The 20,814-nt window shown below is 33.0% G+C and overlaps 2 protein-coding genes across 3 annotated transcripts; one reads left to right on the top strand and one right to left on the bottom strand.

The window, feature by feature from the left end:
- The first annotated feature begins 434 nt into the window (after positions 1 to 434).
- LOC144841294 (double-strand-break repair protein rad21 homolog) lies at positions 435 to 13,252 on the top strand. The gene is made up of 12 exons (XM_078697576.1): positions 435 to 459; positions 1,114 to 1,323; positions 2,461 to 2,631; positions 2,911 to 3,140; positions 3,831 to 3,943; positions 4,876 to 5,088; positions 5,748 to 5,906; positions 6,351 to 6,491; positions 6,959 to 7,185; positions 7,776 to 7,899; positions 8,333 to 8,622; positions 9,603 to 13,252. The coding sequence occupies exons 3-12, from the start codon at positions 2,488 to 2,490 to the stop codon at positions 9,867 to 9,869; spliced, it is 1,908 nt and encodes a 635-aa protein (XP_078553702.1). The 5' UTR covers positions 435 to 459; positions 1,114 to 1,323; positions 2,461 to 2,487; the 3' UTR covers positions 9,870 to 13,252.
- On the bottom strand, positions 8,531 to 20,676 carry LOC144841303 (F-box only protein 16-like). 2 transcript variants are annotated; one of them, XM_078697589.1, is made up of 8 exons: positions 20,445 to 20,676; positions 20,186 to 20,221; positions 18,519 to 18,725; positions 17,766 to 17,930; positions 17,056 to 17,270; positions 16,126 to 16,270; positions 15,408 to 15,567; positions 8,531 to 8,586 (listed from the first exon to the last, which is right to left on the bottom strand). In XM_078697589.1, exons 1-8 carry the CDS (start codon positions 20,553 to 20,555, stop codon positions 8,561 to 8,563), a joined length of 1,065 nt encoding a protein of 354 aa, XP_078553715.1. In that variant the 5' UTR covers positions 20,556 to 20,676; the 3' UTR covers positions 8,531 to 8,560. The 2 variants fall into 2 exon arrangements, with proteins under 2 accessions (XP_078553715.1, XP_078553714.1); XM_078697588.1 differs by lacking the exon at positions 8,531 to 8,586 and adding an exon at positions 13,447 to 14,994 and having other exon boundaries at positions 20,445 to 20,675.
- Between the last annotated feature and the right edge of the window lie 138 nt (positions 20,677 to 20,814).

Raw genomic sequence — 20,814 nt, 5'->3', positions numbered from 1 at the left:
CGGTGCAGCAGACAAATTAGTCTGTTGTTATCCATTTAGTGTTGTATGAACACAACTTGTTCATTTGGCATTGATTTTGAGTGGTACCTCATCTATGCTATCCCCATTTTAGGCCTTCCCTCGGGGGGTCTGGCGGGCAGACAAAAAGTCTGTCGTTTGTGATACTGGTAAAAGGATGCCAATGGGCATCCCATGGTGGTAAAATTAGGTGGTATCTCTCTTATCTAACCAGGGTGATTTTTTAGCACCTTTCGGGGCCCCCTGGGTCTAGACGCAGCAGGGGTACCCGGCAGACTCCCATTTTCATTGACTTCAAGTGACCCCCAACACACTAGTCAGACATTGGTACCTAGCTCATCTAACCAAATGTCTCTGGGCTGCCGGTCTATTCACGTGGGTCCCGATCAAATAAAAGCCGAGGCCTGTGACAAAATGACTCTGATGTTCAATTATTTATCTGTTTTACTATGAAATGAGAGGCGAGTGTAAAACCATAGAGGGATGGTAAAACTAAAACGGCCGGAAAAACGAAGGTCCGTTTAGCCTACATAATGGTAGACAGTTTAGCTATCTACACTTTTGTGACTGTAGACCTATAGGCCTATTTTGATTTAGTTTTAATTAACGAACAAATACAATTTTCATATTTTACTAGGGAGGAGTGAAATTAAATTTCACTCTTCCCTGATTTTACTATTGACGGGAAACCAATACAGTGCCATTTAAAAAAAGTAAATTGTCTGACTCAGATTAAAATGACGTATTAATTATATATTACTGTACTTCGCCCAGTGGCCTACATACTGTTAAATAAATGAATTAATTATTATTAATAATATTATAATTTATTGAGAAAGATAGTAGATTTATTATTATACCATTTAGTACTGTTAGCATGGAGTTTCTCTTTCCTTTTAGTTTTGCTTTTCATCACATTATAAAAAAGAATGTCGCGGAGGAATATTTGATAAGTATTCAACTTATTCTTAAACGTTATACACTGATTTTAAAGGCTATTTTTAACAAACACATGACACATAGATTGTCTTATGTATTACTAGAGAATTGTAAATGTTTAGTTTTGATTAAATCCAACATATTTTTTACAAAAAGATCTACTTTTTCACTGCGTAATGGAGTGATTCACCTTATTTTGAAAGAGGGCAAATTGGGCGGGAAGTGAAAGGACGCCATCTTCTAGCGTCCAGAGAGCCTACAAAGCGAGATAAGTAGTTTCGTGAACGTACGGAATCTGTAAATTTGCACTTATTTTTACATGTATTTTGTGCATAGTTTGTACCAAACAAAATAGTATCGATAAAGGTTTGTGTTTTAGTTTTAATTTAGTAAATAATTACCTACAAAATGTGCTCAAAAAATCTGGTATTTGATTTGTTACGTAGGCTAACCACCAGGTCCAGGCTAGTCTCAACCTTCTGTCTGTGCTTGCTTTTTACTTCAAATAATGCGGTGATCACACTGTGTCTGTGCTGAAGGGGGCACTGTTCTTCCACTGTGAAAAGTGGATGGCGCTGGTCAAAATTGATTACAATTAATTATTATTATAATGTTCATATAAATATTTTATTTTTATGTATATATAAACCATGATTATTTACAATTAATGTAGGCCTCCTAGGCTATTAACTTAAAACAAGAGGTAGGCCTAGGCTAGGCTAAGAAAGCCAGTCTTTTTAACTGAGTGATCTGCTGTGTGTGGGTGGGTTGGGAAAAAGACCCAGCTTGGCCTACTCATACTAAAAAGAAGTTAGTATTTAAGTACAAACATTCTGTTTCTTGTTATTGCGATATGTTCATTTTTAATGTAAAAAAACTGTCAAAATACCGAATAGGTTTATTCCGACACTCAACTGAAGACTGCTCACTCTCTCCAAAACAGCTGAAAAGTTTAACAATTATTTAAACGGATTTCAACTTGTTTCTGGAAAGAAACATATTTATTAAGTTAAATTTACCACTAGACTCGAGCATGTTAAATATCATTTTATATCATAAAACCCTAATAACAAGTGTAGATTAGTATGACCGCTAGCTAGTAGGGATCTCCGCTAGTAGTCGGTACTACTAACCTACCCTACAGTAGTCCTACTCAAATCCTCTATGGCTAGCCAAATCATAAAGGGCCTAGTAAATGTAATTACATTAAACAACTTTTATTTTAAATAATAAAATGTAATAAGGTATGCAATGCTAGAGACAAAAATATATTGCAGAGTGTCAAAACTAAACTTATGACTGTTGATATTTCTTCTTAGCCTCATTGTGCTAGCTAAAAATGATATTTTAAATGAATAAAAATAATCAAACTTGGTTCCATTCTTACTTAGTGAGTACAAAATGAAATAAAATTATTGACATCCTTAAAATGTTATGTTTAATAATAATACTATATATAGTGTTATATTTTATATATGCAATAATTCAATCAATTTTTTGCAGAGGGGAAACCTATAACCATCGACAACTATGTTTTATGCCCATTTTGTGTTGAGTAAGAAGGGGCCTTTGGCCCGTATCTGGTTGGCAGCTCATTGGGACAAGAAGCTGAGCAAGGCTCATGTCTTTGAAACTGATGTTGAAGACTGCTGTGATAGCATTATTCACCCGAAGGTATGAATTTTAATATGCTGTATTTTAACAGAAGTATAATACCAATTTTCCATGTAGAATAAATATAAAGATATTATAGATTTTAAGCTATTCAGACGTAGTTTTCATGTTTAGTTTTTTTATGTAAATTGTAAAAAAAAAGCATTTGACTTTGAGGGGGAAAAAAATTGATTCAGTTCAGTTCAGTGCACCTGTTCCTAGTCTAGTAAAGAAGTTATATGTTTTATCATCTTATTGTGTATACAAGCTAATCTTCAAATTGATAATGTTACTGTGTAGGTGAAAATGGCACTACGAACAACAGGCCATTTGCTTTTGGGTGTGGTACGAATTCATAGCAGAAAGGCCAAGTATTTGCTAGCTGATTGTAATGAAGCGTTTGTTAAGATCAAGATGGCGTTCAGGCCTGGTGTGGTTGATCTACCGGAAGAAAACAGAGAAGCGGCATTTGCTGCTATCACACTCCCAGAAGTCTTTCATGACTTTGATTCAGCAATGCCTGAAATAAAGTAAGTTATTTGTCCTTTCTAAACCTGGCCATCATAGAATACAATGTATTTCTTTATACCACAGTGATGTGATGTTTATTTAAAAGTTTGAAAACATCAAGAAACACTCTTGTAGCATCTGAAATGTTGAGACCAGGTCTCGAAATTCGTCTTAGTAAATTAGCAATTTCTTAATTTAACAATTTAAAGCTAGCTAATTTGTACTTTTTATTCATCATATCAAAAGGTACTCAAATTTAACTGAGCATTTGCTTGGTTAAGTTGTGTTGCTCATTTTTATAGACTGGATTGTTTTATCAGTACAGTACTTATATGAATGACTGAGTGGGTACAAAAAGGCTAGTTAATCAAACCCAATTTGATTTTCACAAGTGTAAAGCTCTGTCTACATTATCAAATTTATGTGACAAAAATGTGATGTGCCCAAATGTGTCATATTACTACCATATTTGGGCACATCACATTTTTTTGTCACACAAAGTTTGATATTGTAGATAGAGCTTAAGGCTCTGTCTACTTCAAACTAGTTGACAAAAAAAGTGTCATATCACTATCATATTTGCGAATATCACTACCATATTTGGGCACATCACACTTTTTTTTGTCAAACTAGTTTGATAGTGTAGACAGAACTTTACTAACAAGTTTAATTGTATAGGTAAAGTAATTGTTTATGTCTTTTGTTTTTAGTGATGCCGAAGTTCAGAAACAGTTCACATTGAACCAGAGTCGTGTTGAAGAAATTACTATGAAGGAAGACCTGGGTAACATAACGTTAGGTCATGACGATGGCTTTGGCATGGGTATGTATCTGATATGGGACGTACTTTGGTTAAAGCTATAAACTAGATATCAACTAGAACTATCAACTAAAAGTTTAATGTGCCCAAATATGGTAGTGATTTGTCATAGTGTACATATATGGGCACACATTTTTTGTCACATAAAGTTTAATAGACAGAGCTTAAGGATAGATTCTACTACTGTGTTTTTGTCCTCTGAAAAAATAATTGAGGAAAATATGTTTGTTGAATAGACCATTTTAATGCTAACATAATAAATAAAATAGGTAACAGTTTTTAAAGATAAAAAAGTCAACAAGAAGCTCATTGAGTTTCTGGTTATATTTAACTTTTATTTTGTCCCTTTTATAAGCTAAATAATTATTTTTAAATTCAATTAATCTCTATTTTCTGGAAGACAATGCACTTTAGCTAACTAAATTTTACATAAAATAAATAATAATAGAAGAACTATAATGTATAATCCTTTAAAGATGTATTGTCCCCCTGAAAAAATAATTCATAACAATTTTTTTCTTGAATATTCCATTTTAATGTAACATAATAGTTATCCACCTTGACCAAAAATTGGATCAAAAAAAATTGTATTTACCTGAAAAAAATGTAATTTAAAGCAAAAAATTGTCAAATTGGCTGCCAGCCAATGGATTTTTGGTTGAATTTAACCATTTATTTTGTCATTTTACAAGTGAAAACATTTTTTTTTTTTTTTTTTTTCGTTTTTTTTTCTATGGAAGTGATTAACTTTAGTAAAACTACAAAATAACATATTCAAAGTCTGATTTAATTAATCTTCATTTTTCATGTTTTCGGGGGACAATACATCTTAAATACTTCAATGCCAAATGGTATTTAAAATAATAATTTCCATTTAAAAAAAACCATTTCTACTTCTGAATTATAAAAATAGAAAATGTTATTATGTAATTTAGGGGATCTTGGTTTTGATCATTCTGTTATGCGTGATGCTGGCAGCGGAGAAGACAGCCTGTACAAACATGGTCACGATAGCACATTGCTGGACGTCAGCAAGAAGGGCAGTGTTATTGACACATCCCTCGAAAAACAAATGGACATAGATCTTGATCAACCAATCAGATATGACGGATTTGGAGGACAAATTGGCACTGGGGATCCTCTCTTAGGTGAGAAACTTTTTATTGATTTGTTACTAAATTCTGTAATTTGGTAAGATATTACAACATGAGTGTTTTTTTATGTAATTATTTTTTTTCTTTGTTTCCTTTAGCCAATACATAAATATTAATTGTTCTATTTAATTTATTTCATTATTTGTTTAAAATCAATTGAGTTAGTAAAATGAGCATTGATTGGTATCTTTCTAGCTTTCCTAAAAATAAATTTCCTATATTTTCTTTATATAACAAAAGCAATCAGAGAGTTGTAACCTCCACCATAAGTTGAAGATCCGTCTTGTAGTTTTTATGTACGGCCTAAAATTACTATAATAAAAAGTTGTCCAGAATTGGGATTTATGTTCGGATTGTCTCCAATGGTCTTCCTGGTCCAAATTGAATGAGTTTTCAGTAACCATATCTATCTAGTTTAAATGTGGTAAATGTCCATCTTGTAGTTTTCCTGCTAACAGACAAACCCACACAAATTTTGCAAAGTTTGCATAATACTGAAAAGAATATTAATGTAGTTTTTCCTTTTCTTTAATGTCATGGTTCGGGAATCCTTAATATTGATTTGCTAGCTTTAGACCAACAATATGCAAGAGGCTGTGTTTACTCATTATCTTTATATATATATATATATATATATATATATATATTCACAGGAGATGGGTTCATGACAGGAGCCAGTGACCTTTTTGATGAGCAGCCAGAGATTCCTGCTCAAGAAATTTCACTTCGACCTGACGATGCAATGTCGACAACAAGCTCTGTTGGGAAAAGAGATGATGAACAAAAAGACAGAGAAGCAACCATTGCAGAGAGTATGTAGCTTTCTATAATATATCTATTTGTGATGATAATGTTCATAGGCTTTTACTCAATGACTTTCTGAAAACCATTTCCCAAAAGGTCCCAAATTCCTTTTTAGCATTAAAAACACATTCCGAATACCAGACATATTTGACCAGCCCAAAGCTGTTTGGTATTATAAGAGTTTTGTATTATATATGTTTTAATAAATCAATTTAATTTAATTTTTTCTAATGTTAAACGGCCAACGATTAAGTTGATGGAATATTGTGAAATAGAAATCGTCTACAGTGAACTTGCACTAATAAAATATTTCTTGAGACTTCACATTCTTTCCTACTATTTTTAAATAAATGTTGAAAATATTTTTGGACCAGTTAAAGGAACTGCGAGATTTGTCCTGTATATATTTTTGCTTTCTACTAATTATGATGAGGTATTTTTTACTTAAATAGTTGACAGTCAGGAGTCGTCTGCAAACAAAGCTACTAGTGAAGAAACGGCTGAACAACATCAGCCAAATGCACCTGTAGATCAGACCACACTTGTTGCCAATGAGGAAGAAGCATTTGCGCTGGAACCTCTTGATGTTACAGGTATGTATACGTTGTTCAGCGTTCTTCCTTAACGTGTTAAAGAAATGCCATATAGTTTGACAACATCTCCACTCTTGATATGTAATTGGTTAACCTGCCCTGTCAATGATAATAATGTGACATTTATATAGCGATATTTCGTAAAGATCAGAGCGGTTTCAATTAGGGATTAGATTAAAATACGGATTAAGCTTAACTTTTTTTTCGAAGGATTCATCCTTTAGAGTAGGGTTCCCAATAGGATGCAAAGCAAAGACATAAGAGTGATGTAAGTTGACATATTATCCAAACTATTGCTTGTGATTGGTCAACTCATTTGCATTGTCTACATTATTGTGTCCAAGTGGAAACGAATGAATTGAGGCTGGATAATGTGTTTATAGACATCCTGTCCTCCAAATGTTTCCATTTTGAGGAAGGTTTAAAGTCAAAATTGTTATGTGAATTTTGATTTATTTTTTTTTTAGGTGTTAAGGAAACAAGGCATAGAAGAAAACGAAAGTTAATTGTTGACGAAGTAAAAGAATTAGCTGGTGACATCATCAAAGCACAACTCAAGGACACGTCGGATATTGTCACCACTTTAGATTTAGCCCCACCTACCAAGAAGCTTATGTTATGGAAAGAGACGGGTGGAGCAGAGAAACTCTTTGTTCTACCTGGTAGATTACACGCTGTAGAAACTATATTGAGGGTAAGGCAACCATACAAAATGGTCTTTCGCACTTGTTCCGGGCCGGCAAATCAAACCTCAAACCAGCTATGGGCATATAGATAGTGTGGAGCGTTGTGAAAACGAATCATCAGCATTTGATTTGCCAGTGCCGGAACAAGTGTGAAAAAACCCTTAATACAGTCAACTATCTTAATACGGGACACCTGTTGCTGGCATACTATGTCTGGTTTTCTGGAAAGTCTGGTATTCGGAATGTTTTTAATTGTAGAAATGAAATTGGGACCTTTTGAACCTCAAGTTTTCAGAGAGTATGGTAATGGGAGAGTTGACTGTAACATATTTACCATGTGAATATGGTGTATAATCTCTTACATTTATAGTACAATCAAATATTTTGAATTACAATCTATGAAAAGCCTGTGCCACTGTCATTTTTTTATCCACATTGACACTAATGTGGATAAACTTTAGCTTAAGATCAAGTATTCTATAGTCAATGGAAAATGTTTGTGTTTTTTTTTTTTTAAATGTATTATTATAAAATAACATAATATCAATAACAAATTCCAATTTGTTGCTAATGTTTTATGTTTTTCAATCGACTTTAGTGCTATACAAAAAATTTAACCGCTGAGATCCCGAAAGACTTGCCAAAGAGTGTAACTGATCAACACCATATGGACCTTGAAGAACCGCACATTCCTCGACAAAAGAGGAAACACAGTGAAATAGGTGAGTATATTATGCATTGATTTAAAGCCAATGACATGTGAGACATCCATTTAAGATTTTTAAACTTGAACATTCTCTCAAATAGTGTCTCTCAAGCCTTATTTAGATTTGTTTTTTAAATTTAATTTTAGGTATTATTGTAAATTAGTCATTTATTTTATTTTTTTTATATATTATATTATATTATTTTTGGCTATGATATAATCGGTATCCATTTGAATAAATCAGAATAACAATAACCTATGCTGTAAAGTAGACGGTCTCCAAATGTTTTCCCCAATGAGCGTAAAAACAGTACTAGATATGATCAACTAGCGTTCATTTTACCAGCTGATCATGAAGAGGTCAATCTGTGGCTACTAGAATTGACCCTACATCCTTCTAATATGAAAATAATGTTTAAAATGCTTCCCATTTCGTTTGTCCTCACCAGACATTGCACCCAGAGAATCCCTGCCACCTGCAGTAGAGATCATCGAACCACCACAGCCAGTACCAGAGCCTGAACTACCAAGCACATCGAACATGGGTGATCTGTCGTTTGCACATGGTAGAAGGCCGTCGTCTGACGATGACGATGGTGGATTCGGTTTTGGCGGTTACGAGGATGACGACGACGATGATGATGTGCCAGCGTTTGCGCCTTCGGTCCTACCACCAGTTACTCTTGTGGATGAAGCAGAATTACTAGAAGAGAAAGAAGAATCTTCATCAGACGAAGAGGTTAGTTTGACCTTCTGCTTTTGTTTATCAGCAACATTTATAATTTCGAGTATAAATCTGGCCGACTGGCTACTTTTCTTGAGTTGATACAAATATATAGCAAAGTAAACAGAATGCTTACAATTATTCTAAAGCTCTGTCTACACTATCAAATGTGATCACTGTACCATGTTTGGGCATATATCGCCACCATATTTGGGAACAATCATTCAGTCATTTATTCTAAAGCTCTGTGACAAAAAATGTGATACAGATACAGATTCATTTATTGTCCAAAATACAATGGAAATTACAGTGCTCATAAACCTTGGCTTGCCTAAAAAAAAAAAAATAAATATAAATATAAGGGGACTATCACTGTATCATATTTGGGAACATCAAACTTTTTTTGTCAAACTAGTTTGATAGTGTAGACAAAGCAAACGATCACTCTATATTTAAACATATCTATCTATCTATATCAATTTAAATTGTTTATAATAATTATGTTAATGGTATATTATGGTATTTTAACTTGTTTTCTAAAGTTATTTTAATCTAAACTCTCATGATGGTTTTTCTCATGTATGTATTGCCCCTATGAGCAATCATTGGTTGGATATATGGAGCATTATAAACGCATTTCTTATTATATACATCTATACATTCTCATTGTCTCAACTAATAGTACAGTACTAGTAATTCTATTACGTACCATCGTCACACCTGGTATATATGCAAATTACTACAGAGCATACCATTAAGCAGGATTACATAATCTGTGCCATTACACAGGGGATTAGAAAGATACACAGAATTCAAAACATTCCATCCCATTTTGGCATATACACAGTATTTGTTCAAAACATTCCATCCCATTTTGGCATAATGAATCTTTTTCACCTGAGTTTTTGCATATCAAATGAAATTATTTAGAAAACTATTATTAAAAATCGAAAAAAAAAAAAATCGAATTTAATGAGATAACCTACATTTTTTAGGACGATGAGGAAACAACTGAAGCAAGGACGGAACGAAAATTAAACAAACGAGCAACGCAGATGCTGAACACCATCAAGAAACAGCTTGAGAAAGAGGAATATTCATACTTTGGAGATCTTGTACGAAACAATAACAAAAAGCAAGTGGCTGCCAAGTTTTACTCATTACTAGTGTTAAAGAAACAACAAGATATTAGTGTTGAACAGATTGAACCTTTTGCAGATATCAGGATATCAAGAGGACCTGGATCACAACTAGTATTTTAAGAAAATGTTTTTATATATTATATAAAAGGTAAATTACTTGCAGCTGTTCCTGTAGCCCTCCGTGCATGAGTGGTCACGTGAACTTTGACACAATGGGAGAGTAATTGTCATGGGATAGGCTTAAAACCAAGTCAGTATGGTAAAGGCTTAACAACATCTATTTTTTTACATACTGTTATGGTTTATACCTTGTTTGTACAATCTGGTCTATGATCTGAATTCCAGTTGAATTGGATTTATCCATGATGCCGATTCACACTGAATTCAAACTTTAAACCAATTGGTGTTATGTTAAAAGACTTTTAATTTAGCACTGGTGTGAACCCAAACTTAGCCTTACAGTTTGTTCACTAGCTTGCTATTTGCACTGTTGCCTTTACTTAACATTGCTCTATATTGGTTTTATAGACTTAAAATAAGATTACAAAAATCAAATTGTATACTATGTATTGTAGTGGTGAACAGTAAATGCTTCTTACCATTAAATAGACATAGTCTATTTCTTCCGATATAGATTTTATATATCATTAACAAAAATGTTATGTAAAAAACTGATGCTGATTCAAAAATTGCCAAAATTTGTTTGTTAGTTTTATAGCATTTTGTTGTTAAAATGGAAAATATTTGTAAGCCTATTTGCAATGTTCATTATCTCTCATACAAGATGCCCTGAAAACTTAAAATTCTCTTCAAACAAAAAGATCCCAAATTACTGCTATTTAAATTTGACTCAGAAGAGTTCACTAAAAAGGTCTTCATGACATTTAAAATGAAATTAGAAGGATGTTTTTTTTATTCAGTAAAGCTAGGCCTACTGATAAGAAGTTGTGAGTGCCTTTGCACTCACTGGTATAAGGAACAGCTATTTGAGTGGATTGTAAAAAAGTATAAATTATTTAACAAGCTTTGTTATCCAAAGTAGTTGGTTTCTCTGTATTTCTGTAATGTAGACGTTTTATATTTTCCTTTTTGTTGTCTCGTTCCATGTTTAGGCTGGCCCAACTCAAGATATAGGTTTCTCGAGTATTACGCCCTTTTTCTTCTGAAGTTTTTTTACAGTATAGTTCATTTTTAAATGCCATTTATTTCTCAGCAGAAAGGAAGTACGTAACATAAACGTTGATTGGGTTGATAGTATATTTGTTATTGCATCGATAGTATTATAGTACTAAGTGTATAGCTTATCACGTTCCAAATGTACAGTGTAGATTTATTAATTTCTCTTGTTGGAGGTTACTCTAATTTGTGTGTGAGTGTACATTGTTAATGACTAAATACTCAAACCAGATATGTCTATTATTATTATTAAGTGAGGGCTTAGTATAGTAATTGATATATTCAGGACGTCAAACTTGTACAGGATTAAAGAAACAACTTATTGTGTTTTTAACATTAAAATGTTATTAAAAATTCCAGAAATGAAAGTTTCTTTACTTGTGCCTTTAACCAAAGCCTGTTTATTACTTTCACCATTACTTTTCATTTGATTGGATTCTATAACTGTACATCCTCCAACAGAATTCTTATTATTGAACTAAAACTGTAGATGTGAACACATAGAAGATAATTAATATTTGTACAAAATATATGTTAAAAATCGTAGAAATATATGCGAATTAATATAGCATTTTCGTTAGGTATGTAAAAATATATTTCATTGAACACATTTTTTGAAGTAAATACAACAATACTATTTTTGCTGCATTCATATCATTTATCTCAAAATTATTGCTTTTTAAAATTAATTATATATAACGATTTACAAACCACCTGATTATTTGTGCTGTATCTCCACATATGACATAATTTGTCCAGTATTATAGGAAAATTATGTTATGCAGTGTTACATATGTATCACAAGTGGTGCCTGTACTGTATTAAGGTTAGGCTTATTACCTAGGATACAGGCATCACATATGTGATGCTGTATTTCAGAATTGGCCTAGGATACTGGGAAAATTATACATACAGTACAAACCCAAATTATTTTAAACTGATTGATAAACTTTTTTTCCAATGTGAACAAACTTTTTTGAGAAAAGTAATATACAAGTGCAATGTTTTTTATATAAATACAATTTTAAAACTAACATGCACTTTTATAATGGGTTATTTGTAAAAAAAATTATTTGTAGTTTACACTAGTTAATCATTTTAATATTTTGATCTAGTAATAAAAATTAAAACTGTTGGCGTTTTCTTCCTATGATTTAATACCTGGTCATTTAAAAATCTCAATTATTATTATAAATCAATTAAATGATAATTAAAACCTAGGGAAAACTTTTGATATACAGTAGAACCCCTAGGGACCCAACACACTCTGCTCCTATTAGTAACAGGGATGTAGCTTGAATAGCGGATGATGGTGGTAGTGTTACAACATAGTTCCCTTGTCAGGAGTGTCCCCTTAATAGGAGTATCCACTCAATAGGGATTAGTAATAGTGTTACAACATAGTTCCCTTGTCAGGAGTGTCCCCTTAATAAGAGTATCCACTCAATAGGGATTAGTAATAGTGTTACAACATAGTTCCCTTGTCAAGAGTGTCCCCTTAATAAGAGTATCCACTCAATAGGGATTAGTAATAGTGTTAAAGCATAGTTCCCTTGTCAGGAGTGTCCCTTAATAGGAGTGTCTACTCAATAGAGGTTGGCCATAGTATATCTCTGTTTGTGTTTCACAGGAAAGTGTCCCCTTAATAGGAGTATCCACTCAATAGAGGTTGGCCATAGTGTTAAAACATAGTACATCTTGTTTGTGTTTCACAGGAAAGTGTCCCCTTAATAGGACTATCCACTCAATAGGGGTTGGTCATGGTGTTAAATTTCCCTGTTTATTTCACAGGAAAATGCGCCGGTAATAGTTTTGCCTTGAATAGGGGTTCTACTGCAATTGTAAAATTCTATGAATTGATCTGTTACATTATCGACTCAATAATCCTGTATTAAACATGTATATTTAGGTTCCCACTGCCTATGGACCAAAAAAATATATAAAAATAAATGAACTAAAATATGTACAAAATTACATAAAATTTAAAAACTTTGTTGCACCCAAATTTTTAAGTTAAATTTTACTGTGCTTATGTTGAGGTTAAAGTTATAAATAAAAATGTACATAAAATTCCATTTTTACTTTGCCAAGCCTGAACTGTTTCAATGTTATCAATGTATACCTTTCATGTTCTAAATTTGATTTCTTAAAAATTCCATCAAACCTTAGCCAGTTATATTATGTGCACATATTTTGTAGCCAAGGTTAATCATTTTTTTCTTTATTGAAATGTGTAAATAAAAGTCAGAAAATATTTACCACTCAGTATATGAGTGTGGATATTACCTAGAATTGATTGTCTTAATAAAATGTTTTATGGAAAATAATCTTTGTTAGTTGATTTTTTTGCAGTCTTTTTGTTAATATCATTATGCATAGGAAACCGGACAACTCGGTTTTGTACTACTGTATATTGTCCCCAAAACATGACAAAGAACAAAATCAGTAGACAAAAATAGAAAAAATTTGATTTTATTTTAAGATGTTTTTCTTTTTAAATAATTAAACACAATATTTACTGGACACATAATTTTCAATAGTAAGTTGATCATGTACAAATTCAAGGCTCACAATTGTGTTTATAAAAACATTTTACTGTATAGAGAATAAGATAAAAAACATTTCACACACATCTGAAAAAGCAAACACACAATTTATACCAAATGTACTGTAACAACTAAGCCGCTTTCCTTGGTGTAGCAACCTTATTAAGCTTTATACATTAATGGCCTACAACTACAAATTATTTCATTTGTAACTTTTGTAGTTATTCACAAAACATGTACAGTATTACTATTCTATTTTAATAGACTGTACTGTGTTGTGCGATACTATTCTATAGTAGTACTGTACAATTTATATTAAGGGGACACTTTGTTTGGTCTGGAAGGTGTCTTAATAATGTAAATATGGATCTACTGTATTTTAAAATTAAATGTATATTTATTTTATTATATACATGCCCCACTGACATTACCAGAGCATCTTAATCTCAATTTAATTCACATACTGGCCCAATTTTTTCAAGGTATCTAAACAGGAATATATATTTCTTAATTATTTGACATACTCTACAACAAATGTTTAGGTTTCTAAATTACAGTAAAAAATTATACAAACAATTAAATCTTCTAAATGATTACTGTATTCGTATATAGAATCCACTATATATCACACAGAATTTACAACAAATACTGTGAAAAAGGTATAAAATGGTTATTTAAAATGGATTTAAATTCTTTAACAGTTAAACCATAGAGCGTAATTACGTAACCATAACATCAACAAGGGTTCAATTCTCACTCGCTCCATGGTTCTGGTGGTAGAACAAGTTTTCTCAGATAAGGACTATAAACTATAAATGTCCAGTGTACACATCTAGCTCTGGTGCACTTTAAAGAACCTAGTACATCTTTCGAGACGATTAGGGTTACCCTGGTGTAAGCTAGTACACACACAGGCACTGTCACTCACACAGCTATTGATCATAACTGGGCCCTCTGGGAGATCAGTCTTTCTTCACTTGCACTGATGAAGGGCTAGTGTTGCCCGAAAGCTCTGCTAACTTTTCGACTGTTTTACTTTATCGTTTTGATTTAGCTTTTCGCTTTTTTTTGTATCTCTATTGAGATCCAGCCACTGATACCACAGCATTGTCATTTTTTCAGTATTTTGCCATTGGATTTAATAAATAATAAAACAAATAATACACAAGAGGTATTACTCCACCACAATTACGTCTAAAAAACTGGAGAGGGACCATCTCAATCTGTCAATCAGATATACGCCAGTTTGATGTTATGCCTACTTCTCAGTCGCGCATCACTACGTCTGCGTTGCAGCATGGTGAGCATATCAACACGAGCGCATTTTTATCAACGACCCAATATATGGGACAATGTACACTACTACAAAGTCATTGTTTTCATTTCCATAATAACAAACTAGTTTTGATGTGGTTTCATTCTATCAAATTGACCACACCCACTGTTTGACGTTTATCACCTCTCATCGTCAGACGAGTCTTGGTTAACAGTTGTCCATGCTTGAGTTGGGAATAGATTTTTAGCTGTGGAATTAACATCACTAACAGGTCAAAATCATATATAACATTAAATAAATCAAATAAACTTGCACTGAGGAAGGGCAAGTGTTGCTCTGCAATTTATTTCTGGCTGTTTTACTTGACCATTTTGATTTAGCTTTTTGCTTATTTTTTTTGTATGTCCATCGAGATCTAGCCACTGATACCCATAGCATTGTCATTTTTTCAGTAATTTTCTTTTGGAATTAAATAAATGATACATACACACTGAGTGAATATTAGAATGAATTAATACAAGGAACTATATTGTAGGATTTCTGTAGAAAGATATCAGTCCCAAATTTGCAGGCTTTTCAAAGTCTCAATCAGTGTTTCCACTAACAAAATTATTTCTTTGTAAACTCTTTACATTTTGAAAGAATCTATGTAGTACATACCTGGTGGGTGCCTTTCTGTTCGTGTGACTGCCGTTGATGAAGGAACTGGCTTAATGATAGGTGCTGGTCTGCCTACACTAGTACTTAGATCAGTGGACTGGTAAGGGTTGGCTTCTGAGCCTCTTGCCCAATCTGGACGACCATCAACATCACTAACATTCTGAAATGTAATGCAAATCCTACTGAATGGTCTAGCATATAAACTTTCATTTAATCACTATCAAACTTTATTTGACAAAAAAATGTGATGTGCCCATATATGGAAATGAATATGTCATATCACTACCATATTTGGGCACATCATATTTTTTTCGACAAACTAGTTTGATAGTGTCGACAGAGCTTTATCTCTTCTTTCTATCAACAATATATAATAATAATACAGTAATCTACAGTACTGTAGTTAACTTTACTATTTAGTATATCATAAGTTATTGGTTTAGGACAAAATTTGAAACAATATCATAAAAAGGTTAGCCAAGCCAGAATACTAAACAGTTAATGCCAAGAGGTTCCCACCTCTGTGTTGGGCCATTGATCTATAGTTCCCTCTTGGGCTGTATGCCAAATTTTTAAAAAATAATGTCTAAAGCTTTGTCTACACTATTAAACTAGTTTGACAAAAAAATTCACATTTTTTGTCACATAAAGTTTGATAGTGACAGACAGAGCTTTATGCCTGGTCCAAGCCCTTTACAATCAACGACTCTACACTCACCGATGCTGATCTTGCTTTCTTTAATTTGTACGACATGCTGGCAGACATTGGTCTAGCCTGCTGATGGTTAGCCGTTTGCTCCATGTCAGTAATTGACCCACTTTTCTTCAATCTTGTGTTGCCTCTCTTTTCCATCCTTTTCTGCCTATAAATACAATGATATCCTTTGTTATGCAAACTAGTTAATAAGATTTAAACTCAGCACTCTTATATTTAACATCTTAAAAAGAGGTATATGTTATGAAAGTAGGATGACCGTAGTATGTGCGTATTCACAACCAAACATTGCGCAGAATTCAACAAAATATAACAAACACAAGGAGACGATTTCCTTTGCTTTTACGTGCATTTCTTGTAATCTATCCGTAAAACTAAGTCGTAAAAAAACTGCTTTGGCATTGAAACATTTACATTTTCTATTACGATACTTTTACGTGTGTGCAGAGACTTGTTTGTTAGCATTGTTTGTACACAGCTTGGTACAGTATTACATAATAATTGCATACTACCATTGAGCTATAAGCTCCATTTCATACTATATTACATACAGTAACAATTACATGGATAACTAGAGGGTACTCCGAGAGTACAAACATCCGCCTACTGTAAAATTCCCCTACATAAAATTGCCCTACATAAAATTCCCCTACATAAAATTCCCCCTGAATATTTTTGTTTACATTTTTTTTTATTAGTTCTACAAAGTTGTGGATGACAGTGTGGTGTAATGGTTATGTATCCAGCCTCTCACAGTTGAGATCGCTGGTTCAAGTCCCACTGAGGTTTTTTTTTTTTAATTATTTTTTTATTTCTTTTTTTTGTGTTTTTTGTGGACCTTGATCTTTGACCCTGACCCTTACACAGAGAATTGTACCTTCTACATTTATAAGAAGTGGAAAACTTCACAGTATATTAACTGCATAAATTTACCTTGCTTTTAGAATCTCATCTTCATTATCTAAGTAATTGTTCCTCATTGTGTCTGTGGTCTTTGGATCTGACCCCCTCCAGGGTTTATGCTCCAAGGGTTTTGATGAGGTTGCTGACCTAGGCCTTGGTGGCTTTCTGGCACTTGTTCCGCTTTTAGCATGTTTTTGCTCACCGTTCACAGGGGAAGCAGAAGCAGGCTTTGGTGAAGGGGAATTCTAAATTGTTCGTAAAATATTAATACAGTAGTACATTTTGGGTAGAATATTTAAATATTGTTTTAAATAGCAATATTGGATATGTTAATAGAACACCGGACAAATCTCAATTTATTTCATACATTTCAGTATTTACTTTTCCACAGTGGGGTGCAACTCAATTTTAAGTGGAGTATTTTTTTAGGGAGTTATTATCATAAGCTTTATTTCATTCTTATTTAAATTTGTCTCTCTATATTTTATCATTTTAAAGAGGGCCCTAGATATCAGCTTACATGCAGGTTCAGATGGAAGGGTTAACCTCTCTAAATAAAGTTGAAATAAATAAATAAAACCTAAGAAATCTGTGTGGAGATCCTTTTTAAGGGATTTCTGAATTTCTGATTTATCTGAGTTTATGTAATAAGTTTATAAAATATATTCATCTCTTACTAGAGCTTAGTTGAGAAAGTGTACTCACAGTATAACATAGGTAGCACTATCAATTAAACCTACCTTTGGTGGTAAATAGTGTAAGCTTCTGACATTCTCAAGGTAAAGCCTCTTCCACACACCAGTTTCAAACGGGCTTGGTTGGAAAGTGAGATGCCAGTTCAGTTTCAAGGCCTTAGGCATCCACACCTGATCAGATTCACATAAGAACTTCCAATACCAACATACCTGATGATAAAACAAATGCAAAATTTTGTACAATACATCAATCAATTTAAACATTACAGTACAAGCTATTTTTATATTTTAGGAAAATGATTATACTGTACACTGCAAAACTAGGGTACAGTATTACTGTCTGTAATGCACTTTTTTTTTGTATGACCCACTATAAGAACCCCGGGAGAGGTGCATCATTTGTCTGATGTGAGTCTTACCTTATGAATACCATGACTCACCCGTGCGTCAAAAATGTCACTTACCTTTAGGTGACCATGACGCACCCATTTTGATGCACTGTGACCATGTTGTTTATGATATGGTGGGTGGTAAAGTGACGGACATTGACACACCATTGTTTGTTGATGTGACGTACCATCTAGGCAGGGGTGCGTCAGTAATTATTTGTAAATGACGCACCCATGACGCACCTCTCTGGGGGGTTGTATTGTGGGTCCTACAATTGACAAGTTCATAACTGAAAGGGGCCTGGGTACAATATTTGGAGGGGTTAAATTAAACCTGAATTAGGGGGTGGGATTTAATATTCTCAAGAATAAAATCATACCCAGTCACATACGGTAATGTGAAACTAACCTGAGCGCATCGACATAGACTTCTTGGATCCAAAAAAGAAAAGATGTATATAGATAATACACGTGGTAAGGCCCTTGTAAAGTCTTCTTTTCTTACAGGAACTTGCAGAGATACCACTTCTTTAACAAACTCAAGTTGATTGAGGTTACTTTGACCCAGAACATGTTCCAATGCTATTTTCTTCTGTGAGTTTGTCCATTTATCAAACTAGAAAAATGTAAAATAGAGTTATATACAGTAGTATAGTAAAGTTGAGTATAAACAGAATTTTCTTAAGGTACTGTACATTTTTTTTTCCGAAACAAACAATAGCAACTTCCCAATGAAATTAAACAATGTGCTACAATTTCAGACTTTAAAGCCCAACTCACAAAACATTTGATCTCAAAATATTAAGTTGTAATTGTTTATATTGTTTATTCAATACAGCTTATTTTTAATTGGTGTATCTCATTATAACTTTGTTTTGTTTTGTTTTATTTTGACTTAATTTGTGCTACTTAGTTTTGTTATTTTTGTATTTTATATGTAATGATGGAGTAAGACTAAGAGCAGTTTTCTGTTTGTGCTCATGCCTATTACTTGCTCCTGGCAAGATGAATTGTAAAATGTACTTTATGAACTTTTGCCGAATAAATATTATTATTGTTATGCGCAATTTGAACGATTTGCGCAATTTAAAATTGCGCAAAGAATTCCTTGCGCAATTTAAATTGAAACATCTGTTTCAAATTGCGCAAGAAACGTAATAAATTGCGCAAGTAATCTCCAAATTGCGCAAGGTTTTTCGACAGATTGTGAAATCATGCACACCCATATTTTTATAGTAATTTCTAAGAATGATTAAAAATTAAAGATAATATCGCATTTCCTTATTTTAATAGTGAAAATGTTGTTATTGTTAGCATACCAACGAAGACCCGACAAAGGAAAACGAAGCGGTGGTGTTCTCCGGCGGGCGGGTATTACTCTAGCCAGGCACTACTACTGGCTATGTTTTTGATAGCAAGTCTAAACGTTGGTGGCGGTAGACTATGTTGTGTATTACTACATTATTTTTTGTTATTTTTACATTTATTTTTATTTATTTCAAGTTACAATGAGTGATAATATTATTTAATTGTGTATGCCATTTATGTTGTGTATTATACACATGTTATCTTCGCATTTATTATGTTTCATTTTTAGTTTCAAATAAATTATTATTGTTAACCAATCGTCGACGTTAGCACGCATTCTGGTAGAATTCTGTTGCGCAATTTGACAATTTGACAAATTGTGCAGCGCAATTTGAAATTGCGCAAGGATTTTCTTGCGCAATTGCGAAATTGCGCAAGTTGATTGCGCAATTTAATATTGCGCAAGAAAATCCTTGCGCAATTTCAAATTGCGCAAGAATTCTTTGCGCAATTTCAAATTGCGCAAGGAATTTTTTGCGCAATTTCAAATTGCGCAAATCGTTCAAATCGCGCATAACATTATTATTATTATTATTAACTACAAAAACAATACTTGAAATAAATAGCACAAAAAGATTAGATTATAAAAAGTTACATGTTTGCTACAAACAAGAAGGATTCATTGGATTCGGGGATCGGTTAAAAACAAAATTATTTGCAAGATTTTCCGATATGATATGCCAACAAAATTAAAATTGGTTTTCTTACCCATTTGTGAAGAATTTCTAGTCTTTCTTCAAACACCTAAAAAATAAAAAATTATTATCATTATTAATCATACAATACTCAAAATAATACAGGCCCACTCCAGTCATTCACATTTACTGTAAAGACTTATACATCCTAGGCCTAGCTAACCGTACTACCCCCGTACCGAGCAAGTCGGGAGAGACGATCCAGAGGTGGCCAATCCCTCCTCATCAAGCCCTGACCTACTAAACCTATAGAAAATCTTGCATGAAGTTACCTTATCATTTGTAGGTTGGTGGTTCATAGGCGTCCATGTGCTAAACCTTGCTTTTGAATCAAGATTTCTTCTTTTGTTATCTAAACGCTTTTGGTCGCCAGACCAAGCCATGTTTTTGTTGATTAAAATTTCAAAACATTGAACAATTTTGGAGTAAATTCTATTTAGCCGTTATTGCGTTCATCGATTTAAAGACATGTATAACAGATTTCCACACAACCAAGGTTGTACAATATCCACGGCAGTCGTTTAATCAACAACATTGATGCAGGCATAACGAACAAATTGTCAATTATACTTTCATAATTAGCTTTTAAAATATATGTAATTAATTTTCTTAAAAACAAATGTAACTTAAATATATAAAATA

This window comes from Antedon bifida, chromosome 4, assembly GCF_963402885.1.
Source record: "Antedon bifida chromosome 4, ecAntBifi1.1, whole genome shotgun sequence".
NCBI classification, from domain to species: Eukaryota; Metazoa; Echinodermata; class Crinoidea; order Comatulida; family Antedonidae; genus Antedon; species Antedon bifida.
Note: the sequence above shows the minus strand (reverse complement) of the source record. Positions and strands in the feature narration are given on the sequence as shown.